This window comes from Achroia grisella, unplaced genomic scaffold, assembly GCF_030625045.1.
Source record: "Achroia grisella isolate CSIRO2021 unplaced genomic scaffold, CSIRO_AGI_Agris_v1 utg109, whole genome shotgun sequence".
In the NCBI taxonomy this organism is placed as follows: domain Eukaryota; kingdom Metazoa; phylum Arthropoda; class Insecta; order Lepidoptera; family Pyralidae; genus Achroia; species Achroia grisella.
The window spans coordinates 9280928-9301054 of record NW_026712573.1 but is presented as its reverse complement, the minus strand read 5'-3'; the positions used below and the strand labels follow the sequence as shown (position 1 = coordinate 9301054).

Here is a 20127-nt window from a genome sequence, read left to right as displayed (position 1 = left end):
ACTCTTAGTTACGGTTTTGGAAACCTTTTATATATCTATGTAGATATTTATCATTAAATAAAGTATTCATAATAGGAAAAGCACCATAGACTATGACGAATTACTTTTTGGAATAATATACACCTACTTCCCTATGGAAATCAATTATAAAAAATAATTTTTTTTTAATAAATATTTTCTTAAATAAAAATATTTTTCATAATTGTAATCAGTAAGTATGTATGTATAATAATCAGTTAAACACATGAAATTAACATTTTTGTTTACATTGTTGTTACTTTTGCACACCTAGGCACCTTATGCATAGGTAACACAAGCACACATTTTAAAATATAGTACCTACAGATTGATCTACAAATAAAATAACTAATTTTAAAATCAGAAGTCAGATATATAGGAAAGTAAAATTTTTATAATCGACAAAGACTACGTAATGTAAATATTTATAAAATATTTTCGTATGTCCGATATAAGAGTATGAGAATATACAAATATTTAATGGAAATTCGATATATCACAATTTCAATTGACTAAAGTTGTAATGCCAATAGATAAATAAGAAACACCATGAGTTCAATACAGTATCATGCTAGTTCCCTTATTTCGACGAAAAAAAAATACACAGTCTCTTATGGTATCTCCGTGCGAAACTTTTAATCAATTTTATCATAATAAACATTTACTCTCTTACTTACTAACAGACTTACGTGTAGAAATTGAGCTACTTTTTTTCAACTATTAATTTGACGTAAATAATGCCAAATAATACAAACAATTACAATAATTAGCAACCGAAGAAATTTATTTAGCGTTTATGTGTAAGGGAATTGGTAATTAATATGTCCATTTAGTTATATTCATAATCATGGTGATTAAATATAATTATGTGTGTTTATTGTCTTATAGGTACAATTGTCAAAGTATATTCTTATTTGTAAGCGTCTGTCTTGCTAGAGCTATAAATCATTTGTGTATTTCGCTTTTGTACAGACTACAGAAAGTGTAATCAGAAAATATAGTAAATTCGTAGTAGGTACAACATTACTTTCTACGTACTGATTATTATAATTATTTAAAGCCAACAAATTTTGAAATTACTGTTACATTATACATTTATATGGAAACTATATTTTAAAATATTATACATTTCATGCATAAAATTATGAGCAAATTACCAAATATGATATGCCTAAATATAAAAATAGAAAACATATATTTTTATTTAAAATGACTATACAAAATATCCTTCTCAAAATATTTTGCAATATTAATTCTAAAAGGAAGTGTGCTTATCTGGATTTATTTCTTGCATCAAGTCCATAACAATATTATCCTGTCCCACACAAAAATTCAATAACATGAAAATCAACAAAACAGTCACAGCTATTAGAAATTATGCTACATGCAGAATGTATTCCATAAAAACATTGATTTATTATAAAAACTAGATGAATAATATTACTCCAAGTGGAAAAAGTACAGGTGCATAGTGAATTTACAATGCTATTATCGCTGCATTTTAGAATTTATGTCTTTTATAGCATCTATAAAGGAACGTCTTACTGTTCTCTTGTGATATTAAAAATATTACACGACCTATGCAGGCTCTATAAATATTCTTTTCCACGTGTTTTCTTTGTCTATATATCGAAAGAAATAATCTTACAACATTCTTTATACAGTTTGTTCTTTTTTGTAAAAAGTCCATATAACGTTATTAAGTACAGGAAATTGGAAATATACATCCAGATTTTATATAAAATCGATTTTAATTCAAATACAAAATTATATGTTGTTCGTTATCAGGTCCCTAGCGCGACAAGGTTACTACATGGATCAGTCGATGTCGAGACTCTTGAAACTACTCGTGAAGCTAGCGAACATACCTTTGCTAGGCTTCTTAATCCTTTTCTTTTCGTCCGCTTTAAATAACTCTGTTTCTATAAGCCACTCCCTGTAGTTCTCTTCCATATTCTTCCTTTGTTCCTCGTGGAGTTGTTTCACTGGAGTTACGGGACCACCATAATCTTCAGGTAGTAGTTCCTTATCGACTATGGAAGCAGGACCTTCTGATGAGAAGTTCAGTAGATTCAGGAGGTTGGAATGTATCAGCGGTTTCACGAGGCACATTACTTGATTTATGAAAGATACCGTGTGCACCACATGTATCTTTTTGAGACGACAGGGATGCGCGCTCTGAAATATTTATAATATTACGTTTAAACTAATAATTTGAGTATCAATTTTCCATGCTTTCACAGTTTTTGTTTTAAGAGTAATGTAGTAAATATAGAATGCAGGACAAATAATTGCTAGATATTGAATTACTTTTCTTAATTTTGAATCTGTGTTTGAATTATAGTAGTTTCAATTTATATATAATATAATACAGAATATGGTTTCTGCTCATCTGTTTAAAATGAAGACTTTTTTGTGCGCCGTTTTCCATTACTTTACCTCAGTATTTCTGATCTCATTAGAATTTGTATAGGAACCATATCCTTCAAGATACAGGGATCAAAATAGTATTCATTGTCTATAAGTCGGTCGTAAAAAAATCGGCATGAAACCAAATATCTATTTGTTTGTAGTATCTACCCTATTTAAATAAATTAGTCATAACATTTGTTGTATATACGATGTAGAAGTACAGTTGTTATCAGTATATAATAATTGACCTAAATGCCTAGATTCATATTGTATTATAATGAATAATATGTGTTTATAATGTTTTTAGGGCACAGGTTAATAGTTTATTTATTTATGGATAAGTGTATACAGACTATGATAATAATATATAGATGAATCGATTCTAAAAGTTTCGCTAATATAAAACTACACCATCCCTTCCTAATATAACCATATTTCCCCAGGGAATTTTCACGGGACATAGTAAGTAACGATCGCGGCCGCGAAAAACAAATCTTATTATTACAAAAAGTAGATTATAGTATAGAGAATCATCGTCATGTGATATACAGCTTCGACTCCATAATGGCATATGTTAGAACTTAGCGGATTTTTTTAAAATTTCAAATAAATAGTGTACCTACGATGACTCTTTGCTTATGATTTTGATATGCAACTACAATACTTAGGTAACAGAAGTATTGTGAAAATACTGTATGCGCATTAAGTAAGTACCTATCATTTTCAATTAAATATCCCTAAGTCGGGCCCAATCACTGTGATACCTTGAGAATAATAATTTAAAGCTAGTTAGTATTTTTTTTTCTTTTTTAAAGGGAGTCATCTTGCTTCACCTCATTGATTTATCATGTTTAATCCCATAATTGCCTCTTATGATGTTAAAATATGTAAATGTTAAATTATGTATAGCATTTTCCAATAACATGAAGATTAACAATATTTATTATAATAAATGATACATTTTGTTTGATTGACGCGACCTCACAGCTTGTCAATCTATTTGTTAACCTACGTGTGTCAGTTTACGTAAGTAAATTATTTATCTATTTAGAGACTGCGGCTCCATTACATATATTGATTTATGAGGATGATTGATTTATAAACAAAATATAGCGAAGCATGTCGAAGCTTCTTATCCAAGTTATTTATTTTTATCATCTTATCAGTCTACATACAGACGTATCTATCCTCTCTGGGATATAGGATTATATTTAATTCATTCAAGCATACCCATTTTTATTACCCATGCTTTTTTTTATTTATAATGGGATTGCGCTTGGTCTTACCTCATCTAATGGTAAATGATGGCAAGACTTAGGATGTAGCGCGCTTATGTATTTTATTTGTTAAGATAAAATCTTGTAATGCAACGTTTATCCTAAACCAATTGTAATGGAATTTTTCGTAGCTTAATAATAATTAGCTAAATAACGTTATTATACCTAAATCCAATATGGCGGACCGGCTTCGATGGTGTACTATAAAGACGATTATTATTTTTTTTCCATTAAGTTTACAAACCTGTATATATTGCATGAAAGCTCTAAGCGCTGGTAAAGTCACCCTCGTCAGATGTCCGAGACTGCAGCCCTTCATGTCGAAGATAACTATGTAACCATCAGACAACCGATCCTCAGACAGTTTGACATCGTTAAACATGCAGAACACACGGACAGCATCCGCAAAGTTGAGCTTGCTGTAGTCAAATTCGGACAAACGGTATAGAAGTACGTGGTACCCCTCACTTGTCTTATTCGGCAGAGCCACCATATGCCTGGAAAACACAAAATATTTATGTCTATCAATTGTCAACTTTAATTACTTGACAGTAGGTATATAATATTAATTCACAGCTGCTGGCCCAAATGTCTACTATAGATAGTAATCTAACTACAAAATTTGGTATAAAGCGCAGGCTGAAGCCCCATTATATTGTTACTAAATTAAAAATAATCCAGACACTAAACTATTTTAATTTTTATTATAACTAAGGGTCCCCGTACTCGTACTTGTACGATAACAGTCGGACGACTCGTGCTATCGATGTCGTTCGAATCGAGCATCTTTGCTACGACCTACTTCCTTTGGAAATGCGCTAATCGAACTGCCTGAACCTCATAATATGAGCCCAGATTAACTAAACTGTATTAAAATACAAATTCAAACAAATTTAGATATCTGCAAATTCTCATTCGTTTTTGTGTTGTCAAATCTAGTCTAATATTAATAATATTTAAAAATAAAATTAAATGTAACGAAAAATTTGCCATTTAATATTAAAAAGTGTAATGACTGTACATGAACTAATGCATATGGAAGTCAAGATTGTATGTTGTACTTGTACACAATATACGGTATTAATATGAATAATAAGGAGAACATGTCTGCTCAGTAATTAACAATTGTCTATATGTTAATCTTATGAAATTAAACCCGTTTCCTCACACATTAACATTAATATATTAAAATTATACTTCAGTATTATAATATTCGCTGTATAATGTATGTCCTGTATTTCGTAAATTCGTTTATAATTATTCATGCTGTCATATTGTTTCTACATTATCTATAGCTACATAGTAACTAATCAATGGCCTTGCCTGAGTAAATATAGGTAAAAAGTATTATATAGTAGTGTATAGAAGGCTTTATCTTGTATACCAACTTTCATTGGAAGTCGTCAAGTAGTTTTATGAGAAGAAGTAACAAATAACCATTCTAATTTTGTTCATAACTTTTTTTGAAGTAAAAACGACTTATTCTGACAATTAGAATATAATATGTAAAGATATATATGGAGTTCTATAAGTACTCTATAGTTGTATTTCTTTCTCTATTTATATTTTGTGGTGTTTATTGCTGTATCCTCTTCGGTAGAAATTATTAAGCTATCTATATATCTTACCGTAAGTAAGATAATTAATGAAATACTAATAATTAGTGTTAGATGATTAAATCAGAACTTACGTGATGTCCATAACAGTCTTATTTTTGGGAGCCAAAGGATCACGGTTAGAGAAAATGTCCGGTGTAGTCGCCCGTATAGTGAAGTAACTCTCGATCGTATACTTCGTCTCTTTCACTTTGTAGTAGTTCGAGTGGAGAAACAATATCACATATTCATCCGAAATATAAGGCAAGTGCGGCTGACTCTTCATCCTGGAATTATAATAGTCATTGTTTAAAAATCTGTACGCAAAATTCCACACACGTAACTCAAAATTAATAAAGGCATAAAAATTAGAAATGAGCGCAATACAAACATAAAAAAGTATTTAATATCAAGCTTGCGTGACTAAGAACAAAGTAATGCTTGTATAAAACTGTACAACAAATTTTCTAGCATATGATATGGCCTAAGATACATTATAAAGATAACTACCATTATCTGTTAGGTATAAATGTATAGCACAGACTTAATTTCGCAAGTGCATATCCTTATAAAAAAAACGTAGGCCTATGATGCTTTGATTTTTACTTATACATTTAAAATTTTTGACTAACGCATTGGCTGGTACATGAGCAGTGGTACCTAGGCTTACTTCCAATTTTAAAAGTTATTCTTAATTTAAACCAGTTTTTGTTTTTTATTGCACCAGTGCTAGGGGGAAGGGAAAGTTGCAATGCGAGAATAAAACAACTCATATTTTTAATCACAACTCTGTGAAAATAGCTCATGGATTGCGAACCGTAACTTGAAATGCACAATTAGTTTAGTAGTTGCCTTGTTTGTAATTGCTGAATGTTATCAAGCAGATGTAACTATCATTATAATCTTAGTTTGTTGACTACTTTACTAATAATTGTTTATGCATGCTGTAAATAGTATTTATTGTAGGTACTTAAAGCGTGACTTTTGACGTGGCCGTCTCAAGGTACAACTATAATACAAGAATTAAAAGTAGTTTTTCAAGCGTATTTTCATCAGCTCGTTATTAAGGCTAATTATAATAATAGTGTATCTCATAATAATACTAATGTATGCCATCTAGATCCAAAATAATCTATCTAAAATTTGTGTTATGTTTACCAGATAACATATACAAACATACATTTTTTCTTAAATATATACAAATTATATATAGAAAACACACAAACCAATACAAACAGTCATACTCATGAGTACAAATGTTTATGTTGTGCTAGGAATCAAACCCGCGACCATCGGAAATAAGACGCTGTGCTAAACCTCTGGACCAACGAGGCTGTCGTAATTGTTCAATCGTATTTGTTATTTGTTTAATAGCATATATTGACATAATATCCTATTGAAATTTTATATCTGCAACCATAAAGTTATTGGGTTTTTTAAAAATGCACTATAGTTTACTTTGTATATATATGCTGATACTGAATATATTAATTTATACTGTATACAATTTACACTTTGAGTTTTCATATTGAATTATAATATAATTTTTAATTCTTATTGCTTCGTTCATTTACGCAGTTGTTATGGAAAAAGCTGACCATTTCTGTATCTTGTCCGGATGTACATTAAGTACAGAAAACTAACAAGTGTCCCGCAATTTTACTAACCGCAGCAATTACATCACTCTACTTTTTCCCGTCCATCATAATATCCATAGTTTTATAAGTATTCATTTATTTAGCACTAGCTGTGCCCGCGGTTTCACTCGCGTGAAATTTATAGCCTATATGTTATTTTGATGTATATATAAGCTATATTATCGTATAATTTCATCAAAATCCGATCAGCAGTTTTTGCGTGAAAGAGTATAAACAAGCATCCATTTATACTCACACACAATAGCGTTTATAATAGGGGAAGGTGAGGTAATACAATCCCCGGAGGTTAAATGATCCCCCGCTATAAATCAGAGACTCTGATCTAAGGTAAGCCTGTCTTTGAACTTTCAGTAGTTTTTACATGTTCGTGTTTACTTACTGTTATTAATACCCGCAGTATTAATAACAGTCAACTATTGTTTAAGCATGTTCGATCACTGCACCCGGTATTTAAAGTTTAAAATTTTGATATCGATCTTGGAATTTAATGTTTGGGGTGAAATTATCCCTTTCATATGTTTAAATTGATCCCTGGGATCATTTTACCCCATTAGTATTTATTGTTTTTACAGATCATGCCGAGAATTTATATACGCAAAACGAGTCGATTAGGTGCGTTGTGTGTCTTAAATGGGGACATGGGGAAGCTTCTGCGGGAATAGATAGTGACGATGAAGGCGACTTTACCTGCGATATTTGCCTTTCAAGTAATCAATTTTATAGTGTGAAAAAAAAAATTAACTTAGAAATAGATAGGTCTATTTCTAAATTCTTGATAAGAAATAATCTAATTCTTTTTTAATGAAGAGTTGAAATTTCTATAGCATTTTGACATTGATAATGACTAAAAAATCTAATAAAACATGAAGACAGCAAAAGTTTCGTGTAACTTGCTTACATACTTAAATTGTTATGAACAAAACATATAATTAAAATAAACAGCTGAGTGTTTTATTTCATAGCTATTTATTAACTTATGTAAAACAATCGCAGGGATCATTTTACCTCTATCCCAGAGATCATTTTATACATAGGTGTGTATAAAATGATCCTTTACTAAACTTTAACAAAAATCTCTAATAAAAAAAAACTACATACATATCATGTAGTTACAAAGTTAAGTAAATTCACTACCTCTAACAACAGAAATCTTGCGATTTTGAATTCAACTTTAGCCACAGTTAAGTTTTTCCCTTAAGGGGATCAATATACCTCACCTTCCCCTACTAATAAGATAAAATTTGAAGGCTTCGGTAGTCTAACGGTAGCAGATTCGATCTAGCACGTTTGTATTCATAACAATAACTGATGATATAGGTCTGTATATGTCCTAAGTAGGTGCATATATTACTGTAAATTAAAAAAATATATATATCTATCAGTTGATTTGCAGGTATCAATTATACAAACTCAGAGACTAGATGGCGCTGCATGAATACGTTATGATTATTATATAAGCCTATTATAAAACAGTGTGTTTAATACTAAACATTAGAGGGTTTCTCTACTACATAACCATTTAAAAAAAAATGGAATTAAATTAAGCAAAGTATGATGGTGTTTATTCTGTAGGAGTAGAATCCGTAGCTTAAATAAACAATATGGAATTTGTAAATGTAACTTATATGGTTCACTAGCTGTACCCGCGAGTACGTCCGCGTGGAATTTAACTTATTTTTCTAAAATGAAAGTAGCCTAAGTTACTTCTTATTACATCAGATTAGCCGGAACAAACAGACAGACAGACAAAAATTGTAAAAAATGTTGTTTTGGTGTATATACCGTATTTATATTCATATCCATGCAGTCAAAAACGGTTATTTCAATACATATTACAAACAAACACTCCGATTTTATTTATATGTATAGATAATGTCGTGTCTACAAAATAAACCAAACAACTGAAAACTTTTACCTATTTTTCTACATACGAAATCAACCAATAAATCAATTAAGAGCCAGGTACCTACCAATTTAATAACGAAGTTCCAATATAATCAGTAACAAACCTAGTCTAGTAGCATATTGCTTGACAAAACAATTAAATATCATTTTATAATAAAAAATAATCTATTATTCTTTTTTAACAATACAATTTGTAAAAGATACTACAAGTTACTGAAACAATAAATATCACAAATGGTATGCTATTGACAAACGAATACAACATAACAAATATTTTTTTGTACTTTCGTATAATTATATACGACCTAAATCCTATAACATAACAGGTTTAAAACAATCATTACCACCGTCCCAATTACGAGTTTTACGCTTCAGTTGCAATCATACGAAATAATTTCTAGGTGCATGCATGAAACACCTCACAATTTTAATAGTCGTGTTCGTTGCATGCGTGTATATAAAATATCTTCTTTATAACTGCATTTCATTGTTTTGTAACAATAGTAAATATTTATTTGATTCGTAGATACGTAATCTTTAATATCCTTAGTAAGGGATAAGAGTGCTGTTTATATGGGGGACTAATGGCCTCAATATCAACTTGACGTCCAAGTTGTCCTACCTGGAAGCCGTTAACGTTAATTCCAGGTGAATTTGCTAACCGACTTGACTTCATATGCTCAATCTATTATACTCCACTAGTGGCCTGCCAGCGTATACCGATAACGCAGGCATGGTATATACTCCATTCCATTATAACTTATAAAATAAAACTTTTTAAGTAACATTAAGGCTGTGGATACAGGCCGCCATAACCACCATAATGAAATTGCAGACATACCAACTGGAACCTATCTACTACAATTACCAAAAAATTGAAAATGTATGTAACTATATACTAAGTAACAATTTATTGTGAATAAAAAACATATGTCAACATAATTTTGTTAATATTGTGCACTCATAAGGCTTACACATTGAATTCAATTAAAACTATAATCAAATCATCTCAAAATATCATTCGATGAGCGCAACTTATCGAAAGATAAAACAATGTATTAATGATTAAAATCAGCACTAACAAAATCTTTTTAGCTTTCAAAATTTTCTTAGCATCATTTTATATAATTTTTTAAGTGCTATAGAATACGAGAAACCAGAGTGGATAACCTGTTGCTATTGTTCAACTATTGCACATAATTAATATCTCCTTAGAATATATCTACTATACGTTGATAATAATTGATAGCAGTTATTTGTAATAATAACACAGACTCGGCCTAGTCTACCTTTTAATTATTGTTTTATGTAACAATTAATACCTATTTTGTAAATAAGTTCTGCTTGTTAGTTAGGTGTCAATAAATTATTATTTATACTTTTATTTTATCTTTTACGGTGTAATAAAATAATGTATTCAAATTATGTTGCTTCTGGTCTCGAATAGGACGATACAAAATACATACTGACTATTCTGCAAACATTCAAAAAGTTAATTGTTCATATTAACTAATTTCTCCACGCAATTCAGTCCGCACGTTTTCAGCAGAGAAAGTTTCAATTGCGATAAAATGCCTGTTTAAAATTAGTCTCACATTTTTAATTGGACTCTAATAATATTTTTTGTAGTTTTCACTTTTTATATATAAATAGCTATAACTAAAAATTCAGCAGGTAAAAAAATACTTTATTATTATCTCCATATAAAAAGCAAGTATTACTATACACTATGATGCTGTTACTAATAATTGTCACAGACAATTGTTGGTGACAGATTAAAATCGATGTGTTTGCGATTAGGATAGACGTAAAAACAGCTAAGGAATTACTATGAAAATTTCACAGAATATGTTGTTAAAATCGATCAACATATAGGCTTCTTTCGCCTGTAACTGAGAAATATATTATTCAAAGAGGAGTAATAGTTATTTTTCTTATAATTTTTCAATTTACAAGTATCTCATCTAAATATTTTAGAATACGCCATGAATTATTTTATTTTTATTATTATTATTTCATTATTGACTGCATCTATAAAATAACAGGCATACAAAGTCGAGGGAACAATTAGTGAAAATTAATATAATAACATTCATCCAGGGTCAGCAAATGAAGCAATAAAAACGGTTGTTATGTAAAGATTTTAATAGGCTATCATTTAAAAAACGCAGTAATAAATTATATGTATCCTTTTTTAATAACCGATATATATTGAGGATGTACAATTTCATTACTTTGTAAAGTTATTAGTTGCTATGAAAATAATTACAAATTGATCAAGAGTACTTTTATGTAATTGTTTAGTAAATGGCTAACAAACTGACATCGACTCTTTTCTATGTACTAATATGAACAGTATCATGTCATATAATGACTGTGATAACTGTTACCTCTTATACACTGCCGTCTGGAGAACAACGATGTGCCAATTCTAATTTCACTACCATAGACAACTCTTTAAGCGAATAATTTAAATAAAACTAAAATAGTTTTCTAAAACGGATCAGTACTACCAGAGATTATCCCGGATAATACCGAAGGTAGAATATCCAAATTCATGTACTCTAAATTTTCGTTATATTACTATAGATTAAATATAAGTATGAATAATTAAGATAAAACAAGTATATTTACCACTCTCTAATCTGCTGTATTTCATCTTCGTGTCCCTCAGGCAGCGGTTTCAAGCTGCGCATAAACGGATGCGAAAACTTGGTCGCGGACATTGCGCGTGCGCACCCTCACCGCAACTGAAACAGAAATAGAGCTCTGGCTATACGTCTGTACATTACTTCAATATTCAAACTTTCTATCAAATAGTTTACAAATTCAAAAAACTGCGCGTATAAGTGCAAAACTTTTTTTTTTTAATTAATCTTAATTCCAATTCAATTAATTTTCCAATATACTTTCATTTTACACGGTTATATCCTGGAATAAAAATTTTGAAGCTAATAGTATAATAAAATCTAAAACTAATAACACAAGTATACCTCTTTTCTAACACTTTTCTCCTTTTTAAAATAAGAATAACTGCTATCTGGATTGTTATAAAAACCTACTAGGAATTAAACCAATTAACAATACAAACAACTTTTTATTGAACGGTATAGGGTCGACGTTGACTCGAAGTTGAATGTGTTTTATTGAGGAAAACCAAGAGATTTTTTTAAGACGTATTTTGAAATAGCTTAAAGAATATGTGGCCTTCACTAAATAATAGGAGTTTTTGCATGTTTTTAAAATATGGACACCATTATAGGCCCTCGTTTTTTCGAAACAACAAATGAACATTTTGATTTTATCCTCAAAGACAAAGCGTGGCATTCATAAAAAGAATATTAATATAGTTAATCGGGTTTCAACACGAATAATTTTATAATAAATAAGATATTTTTTTGTTGTCTGTAATACATTGTTTTAGGCGATAAGACCGCCTTTTACACATTTATGTACAGATTTTTTGTGTGTTATATTACCTATTAATCAACAAAGAGTGTTCAACTAGATATTATTTTTACATCTTGCGAAGTTCAAAAGTAACTATTGCGTTCTATATTATAGCATAAAAGTACGATTCTATACTATTTATAAAGAATGAGATGCTTAAATATATCAGACATGTGTCTTAGGAATATAGGGTCTGATTTCGGGCTTATTCTAATGACTAAATTAAATTAAGGACTAAGATTTTTAATTGTAACAATAATATTATTCAGTACAAACTAAAACATACCTGATCTCATAAAGAAGGATGGTTTTTATGTGTCATACAAAATATGCATATGTATGTGTGTGCTCGTCTGTGTAAAATTTAACATCCACTATATGAACTGCATGAAAATCTGCGGTCATTCTCACTTCTCTATGGTATAATTAACCTAAACAAAAACCACATCCGTACTAAACTTAGACTTATGACCTTGAGCCATAGAATAAAGACCATCTCAAGTGAGTGGATTTTAAAAATATATAAAAACACAGCACAGTTATTATATAAATAAATATATAACTTATATGTAAATATATACAATAACTATACTTTATCAAAATATAAATAAGGATATAAATAATAACTACTTCAATGAGACAAATTATGTGCTAAGTTAAGTACACAATACACAAACACTTTCTATTAAAATAATTAGTTAAATACCAAAATATCGCATAAATTGACAACTCCGATAAATGTGGGTTCGATTCGAAACAATACGTGCATTTGCATTAATCAATTATAAGCAAATCAATAGTTAACCACCTCATAAATTATTTATGCGGTGGTTTATAATTGATATGTATTAACATGGATGGTTTTCTATATATTAAATAGATATATTAATTTACAAAAATATACATAGGTATATATGAGTTGTCTAATACCGACAAATACCATAATATATTTAGAATTATTTTTGTAACATGTGTATATAGATAGCAATAGGTATATATATGATTAATCAATTATAAATATCTTTATTTTGCGCTAGCTTAGCTTAGTTTAGCTTTATTAGGCGCTTAAAAATGCATTAAAAAATAACTTTCTGGGTACTAAATATAATAGTTGATAAAATACATGATATACTCGTATAATCTACAAACATCCATCCATCCATGCTCAAAGACTTTCAAGTTTATAATATTAATATGATAATATCTGAAGTTAATAATACTTCTTACATATGAGGAGTAGTCGGTAATGTTTTTTGATTACTGAAGGTAAATGAAGACACTTTTTTAATCCTTCGTGCATATAAAATAAACAATTTATATTCGCCAAATAAACGACTGTTTTATTCGTCGACCTAAAATTTAAAAATTCTATGCAACAACACATTATTGCAAATTTCAGGTATGTATGTACAATTCGGGTATATGGTACGATATTACAGCATAGCCAGTGATGCGAGAACAATGCGGTCCGTATGTAATCGCCGTCACGGAACGGGTTGCCGTTCGTTACCCACTTAAAAAAAAAGAAACCTAACGAACGTATTTTAATGCTGAAATGTAATTAATGCATTTCACTTTTTATCCAACTTCAAAATGAAGGAAGTTGAATTAGACTGCGCTTATTCAGGTTATTACGATTTATATACAACTGAGTATTACCCGCAACTTCGCCTACTTTTATTGAGATATAACCCATATTCGCCATCGTGCTACAATCTATCTTCACGTCAAGTTTTATTAATATCAGTTCAGTTGTGAAAATGTAACAGACAGACAGAGAATTTCACATTTATATGATTGTGCTAAAAAAGAAATAAGATCTTGTTATTAATCTGTGTTTGTTCTATGATATTCTTAATTGAATAAAAACCATTCAATGTCATTATCATTTTAACAAGAACGAACTTTTCTTTTTTGTCATTTATTTTATTTATTATAATTCAGCAGAAATATTATTGTTGTTTCATAGAATTAGTAGAATTTGATAATCACTGTAAGAAGATATTCGCCCGTGTAGTTTCAATTACATAGCGTGACTACATGCCGTTGTCACGTAACCATACTTAGGTATATACGTAATAACTAAGTGTCAGTTACGTTTCACACGTAAATACGCGATTTGTGTTACGCTATCTCTCGCCAAATACAAAATCGACGGCACTAGAGCTCCAAGCTGTAGCCGATTATTTTTATGTTATTAGAATAGCAAACAAGCTAACGGCCTCCTGATGTTAAGCAGTAGCTGTCTTATAGATGATAATGGAATGGTGCAACCGTCTGGACTTATCGGTTTACAGTGGAGGATGATAAGATGATGATGATGTCAGGTTAGTTAGCCCATCATGGTAAATTCACTATGTATTTGTCACAATGGTTTCCAGAGATAACCACGTGGAGGTCAACATTGTTGGCAATGGGGTATTAGTACAAACTTCACGTTTTCACGTGACACCCGCAATACAACTCTTGCGTTGCCATTCCAGAGGACTTCCAGAGGAGACGTCACGTCTCTTATACTGTAATTTCACTGCCAAATTTCATCCTCCAACTGAAACACAACTTGCAAAGCAAGCTGTTTACTCATGCAAGCTACTTTTACTGTCCAACCTCTGGTTTTTTATGTTCGTTTAACTAATCTAATTAGATTATATATTTATATTTAATTGAAATTACTTATCGTTATACTCAATTATATTTTATTCCACAGTGCTCCTAGCACTGTGGAATAAAATATAATTGATATATGATATAAAATAAAATATGATTCATTCTTATTTAGTAAAGTAAGCAGAGAATACATATATATATGTATATATATTTTTATGGTAGGTAGTATTTTTTCTGGTTTTAAAATATAATGCATAAAAAATAATGATAACAATGTAATAATATTACTCCTCTTTCAGCTAATACTCTTATATGTATATAGTTACTGTTAAACGAAAAATCACAAAAGATCTTTCTATCAATATTAATTCTAAACAAAAATTAGGAGCGATTCTGAACAGTCAGTCAACAACTATATCTGGGTACTTATTTATTGATAATGGCATATTAATCTTTCTACTTCGCACTACCTCTCTTCTACTTTATCCTCCAAAACATCACGACTGCATTAGTATGTCTGGCCGACAAACATAAGTATGTTTGTCGGCCAGAATGATATGATTATGTATGATTTGGTATTACTTTTATAATGGGTAAGTACCCATTATAAAAGTAATACCAAATCATTTCCCGCGCCTGCAACCGTACTAACCTTAAAAAATATAATATAATAACTAAAATATATTATTAAAAGGAGTCCCTTTAGGCAAAGTTCCAAAGATACTGGTAGCGTTCCCTCTTTGAATATCTAGACTAATTCTTTGTCCGAGGTAGCTGCCAGCTCTCCGGTCTTCTGTGATGTCGACTAACCTTTTTGTTATTTCCTTGAAAAGTCTTATAGCGCTAGGACCCCACGGACCAAGGGTCTCGACACCGAATGGGACAAAATCTATTCGGAGCCTAGACCACTGTATTTACATGCTTTGACTTTTTCATGTTTGTGTCTATATGGTGCTGTCCGAGGTTATTATTATTATTAATTAATATCCCATACGTAAGGAATTATTGACTACTTCTTATTAGATCTGCTCTTGACAGAACGGTCATGGTCATTATGTAGTAGAGTAAGAGGCAGATGTTATCCGCCTTACGACAGCTCGCCATTTCTTCCTACTGGCTGTCATTCGGGTACAATCGTAGAGTGGACCGCCTACCGCTCATGGGTGAATTATTACTTACTAAGTAAGTAAGTGAATTATTGACTCCCTATACGGTGAATTATAGACTATACAAATTGTCATTCCGTATCCCTCTTTTAATTTTTATTTTTGCGACAACTAGTACCCTATGTCCTACACCAAGGTACAATCTATGTATGTACCAATATTAATCAAAATTAGTTCAGTAGTCTAGACGTGAAAGGTCTAGAAACGTACCCAAAAGACATTTATAACATAGTATATATATTAAAACCACATACAAAAACAGCCCGTCTATACTTTAATTGATAATCAAGATGGAACTTAGCTAATTGGCACAAAATGACGTTGCAGATTTAAACAATTATAGTTTCGTATTTATAGAAATAATAGACATTTATTTTTAATATAGACACACGAGAATGCCGCAAGGTGTGAGGTCCGCTAAATGTACAGTTAGTTTTAGTATTGTACATATGTACGTATCTATCAATAATGAATGTTGATAGAATGTAACCATACTAAATTAGAATCGGAAACTGAGAGTTCTTTTAATTAGTACAAATAATACACCTAAACTAAAACTTCTTCTGATTAAATAAATTTATAGTTTATTTTTGCATAGTTTAAAATGAAGTCGCTTCAGCTGTTATCTTAGATTTTTTGAACTACGCAACGGGTTTTAATGCAGTTTTTAGCAATAGTTATAGTGATTCAAGACGAAGGTTTATATGAATAATACATGTACGAAGCCGGGGCCGGTAACTAGTAGAATAATAAAATTACTTTGTCCTCTGAAATGGCAACGCGCGAGTGTATCACGGGCGTCACACGATAACGATATTTCCGTGCTGTTCATGTCTATAGACTACGGTTACCATTTACCATCAGATAGACCGTAGGTTTACCAATGCAAGTACAGAAAAAAATCTAAAGCTCACTTGGTTGCTTATTCACTTTTGCTGCTTATAAAGCCATCTCTATTTCTCTTATTTGTTCATGTATTATTCTGTACCACATATGTGTGTCTGTAATTAGTGAATAAAAAAATTATCTATCTAAAGTTCGCCTTCATACAATTTTACATTCAATTTCACTCGTCCATATAATATTTATTGGATTTTTTTAGAGATTACATAGAAAACCTGTAAGATTTATTGAATATACTACTTATAGGTATTTCTATGTATATTGATCAATCAGATAGATTGACTATGCAGTGAATATAACGACCTATATGCTCTAATCGACCTCTTAATGGAGAGGTCAAACTATATCTCATGATTCATGCGACCCGATTCTGTTATATGATACGCATATTTTTGGGTTAATAGAGAAGTACCTATAAATATTGATTTCCAACCATATTTCTATCGAAAAACGATTGATGAGTTTTCCCACAAAAAAATAATATTACATACTTTTGACTCTTAGTTTCTATAATAAGTATTATTCAATACCGGTGAAGCTAGAATAGACTGCTAGTTGTTTAATTAAATTCAATTTATTATTTTAACGGTAAGCAATTTAGGTAGGTGTATTCATGAAATGACTGCAACCAGCATGTGATATTTAATATATCAGAGTATGCGGAGATCAAATAAGTCGACCGCAGCAACGCGTCCGGTCGTTGCTTTGTGCTATACCAACTGTTACCGGCGACTTCATCTGCTTTTTTGTATGTTGTTTATATACACCTTCATTCATACACAGTATCCATATATTTTTAGATAAAACATAGCCAAGTCTTTAAGCGTTAGCTCGATACCTTGCAATTTCTCTGCCATATCTCACCCTACAAACCGGACGAGAATCTAAAACGTACTCTTCATGGCGTCACAAATATAGATGAGACAACACGACACTAAAGTTTACCTCAATAAATAATGCCTGAGGGTCTAATTTCTACTAAGATTATTCATATATTCATAAATTATCCATTTATAACAGACACCTTGCAGCAATTCGTCAAAGACTGTCACTTAGTGACGATGACGACATTAAAAAGTACGTCTCTGTCAGCATTTTGGCTGACGAGTAAAATTTGGTCGAACCTATATTGTGCAAACTTTATGTTCATGTCTACTTATTATTACATCCGTTCTTGACTTTCACCTGTTTACCCAGTATGTTGTATTAACGTTATTAATATAATTAAAGCATAAATGTAATTTGTAGTTTATTAGACACTAGGTTTTTAGTGAAAAATCACCCGCCAACAGAAGTGTCTCGGTAGTGTAACGGTTTAGGACACCGCTTTAATTCCGATGGTCGCGGATTCGATTCCTCGCACGCTACAAATATTTATATTTATAAGTATTGTTTGTATCGGTCTGGGTGTTTTCTATGTATATTATGTATCTAATTACAAAATATCTAAGTATTTGTATCAGTAGTCTAGTACCCATAACACAAGCGCTACTTAAATTGGGACAGTGACTAGATAGCTTTGTGTAAATTCCCTTTCCTTCCTTGTCCTCTTACGATGCCCTCTCCATGGCAGTGAAGGGAATCGCCTTTCACTGCCAAGAAGAAGGCATTGTCAATAACAGGAAATACTAGCACTATTGACAACAATGTCTCTGGCCGGCCTCCACGCGGTGCGTTAAAAATACAGTAACAACATAGGAGGTCAATACTCAACCTAAATATTACTACATTAAGCCCTAGATAGAGCTGTGAAATAACCATAGTATAGACGCATAAATAAAGTTAGATACTAATTTGGTATATCTTAACAATATAAAAAAATATCTAAACAACACACTGAACATATCTACTCGTATGATAAAATGAATAAATTTATTGTACTTAGAACTTAAATGTTCTAAATTTAGTTCATATTTTTCTTGGTTGATATACTATGTCCCAAAAACAAAATAATACAGTTTCATTGTTGGACCCACGATGTTATTTGTTTTTACTTCATACCTATATTTCCAAGTACATGTAAGACAATATTTGCCAAAATCGGAAACGAAAGTTCATGAGATTACTCTTAGGTGAAACTTCAGGAACTCGTATTATTCTGATATCTGAGCAATCTTACATCTCCCGTGCATAACATTTTTTTTATTTATTATACGTGTCTGCCACAGATAAATTACATTAAATTAAACAATATAGGTATTTATAAACAGTTATCATTAAAATATATTTGGTAGACATATATTGAATTAAAATTCGCAATCTAACTTCAAAAATAATTTAAATTAAAGTAGTATTCATAAATTATGTATTGTTCAATTTAATCTAATTTATTATGATTATTATGCGACATATTCAAAGTTACCATCTATAGGATACTTACCTACCGATCACGTTTAAAGTAATCTGATCGTATTTGTTTACGTAGACGTAAATATTGCTGCTTTTACACGTTCTATATATTAGTTTATCAATAACATTACACTCTATTAATTATTGATAACAAATTAATTATATTTAATATTATGTTTAATAGATCTGACTTCAATTGTGATGAAATAACCATGAGAAAGAGACGAGAATAAACCCTATTTATTGCAAAAATAATCAATTCAGTCAGAATTGGCGAAGATATCACGCAACATACCCACAAAAAATCGAATGGTGAGAACCTCCTTCTTTTTAAGACAGCTGGAAATAAATATTATAACTCAATAGGTACTCACTTATTAAATGTCCTCTTTGAAATGGCAAAACTAGTTCACCGGAGCACGCGGAACGCGGGAAAACGGTTTTCGATCACTTGATATCGTACGAAGATGGAGGCGTGTGGGCACACTAACACACAATCCGCGACTGACTCGCCAAGTCACCACAACCTTGTACAACTTGTGCCGGACCGAATAAAAGTTTTAACTTTCTAATTTCGTATTTGAGAGCCACTTGAACAGGTGGAGACGACGCGGCAGTCGACTCGCAGCCATCGCACGTCACTTAAACAATAAATACCATAACAATCCTAACGGATTCTGACCTCTTAGGTGGGGTCAGGTCCGCTCGCCATTAGCAAAATATCCTCACATATGAGACCATTTAGGACGTTAGATATTTCATTATGAATTTCTATTTAGATAAGAAT

General features: G+C 30.9%; 1 protein-coding gene across 1 annotated transcript; it reads right to left on the bottom strand.

Moving 5' to 3' along the window:
* Positions 1–1306: 1306 nt before the first annotated feature.
* On the bottom strand, positions 1307–19878 carry LOC131845794 (retinaldehyde-binding protein 1-like). The gene is made up of 5 exons (XM_059194896.1): positions 19715–19878; positions 11500–11615; positions 5398–5589; positions 3952–4204; positions 1307–2196 (listed from the first exon to the last, which is right to left on the bottom strand). Exons 2-5 carry the CDS (start codon positions 11589–11591, stop codon positions 1837–1839), a joined length of 897 nt encoding a protein of 298 aa, XP_059050879.1. The 5' UTR covers positions 11592–11615; positions 19715–19878; the 3' UTR covers positions 1307–1836.
* Positions 19879–20127: the final 249 nt, after the last annotated feature.

Excerpts from the sequence above, each read along its gene's own strand:
- LOC131845794 (XM_059194896.1), bottom strand. The coding sequence starts at position 11,591 with ATGTCCGCGACCAAGTTTTCGCATCCGTTTATGCGCAGCTTGAAACCG. Across the intron at positions 5,590-11,499 it reads ATACAGCAGATTAGAGAGTG|GATGAAGAGTCAGCCGCACT; the intron begins GTAAATATACTT and ends TTATAATTCCAG. Across the intron at positions 4,205-5,397 it reads AAGACTGTTATGGACATCAC|GCATATGGTGGCTCTGCCGA; the intron begins GTAAGTTCTGAT and ends TGTGTTTTCCAG.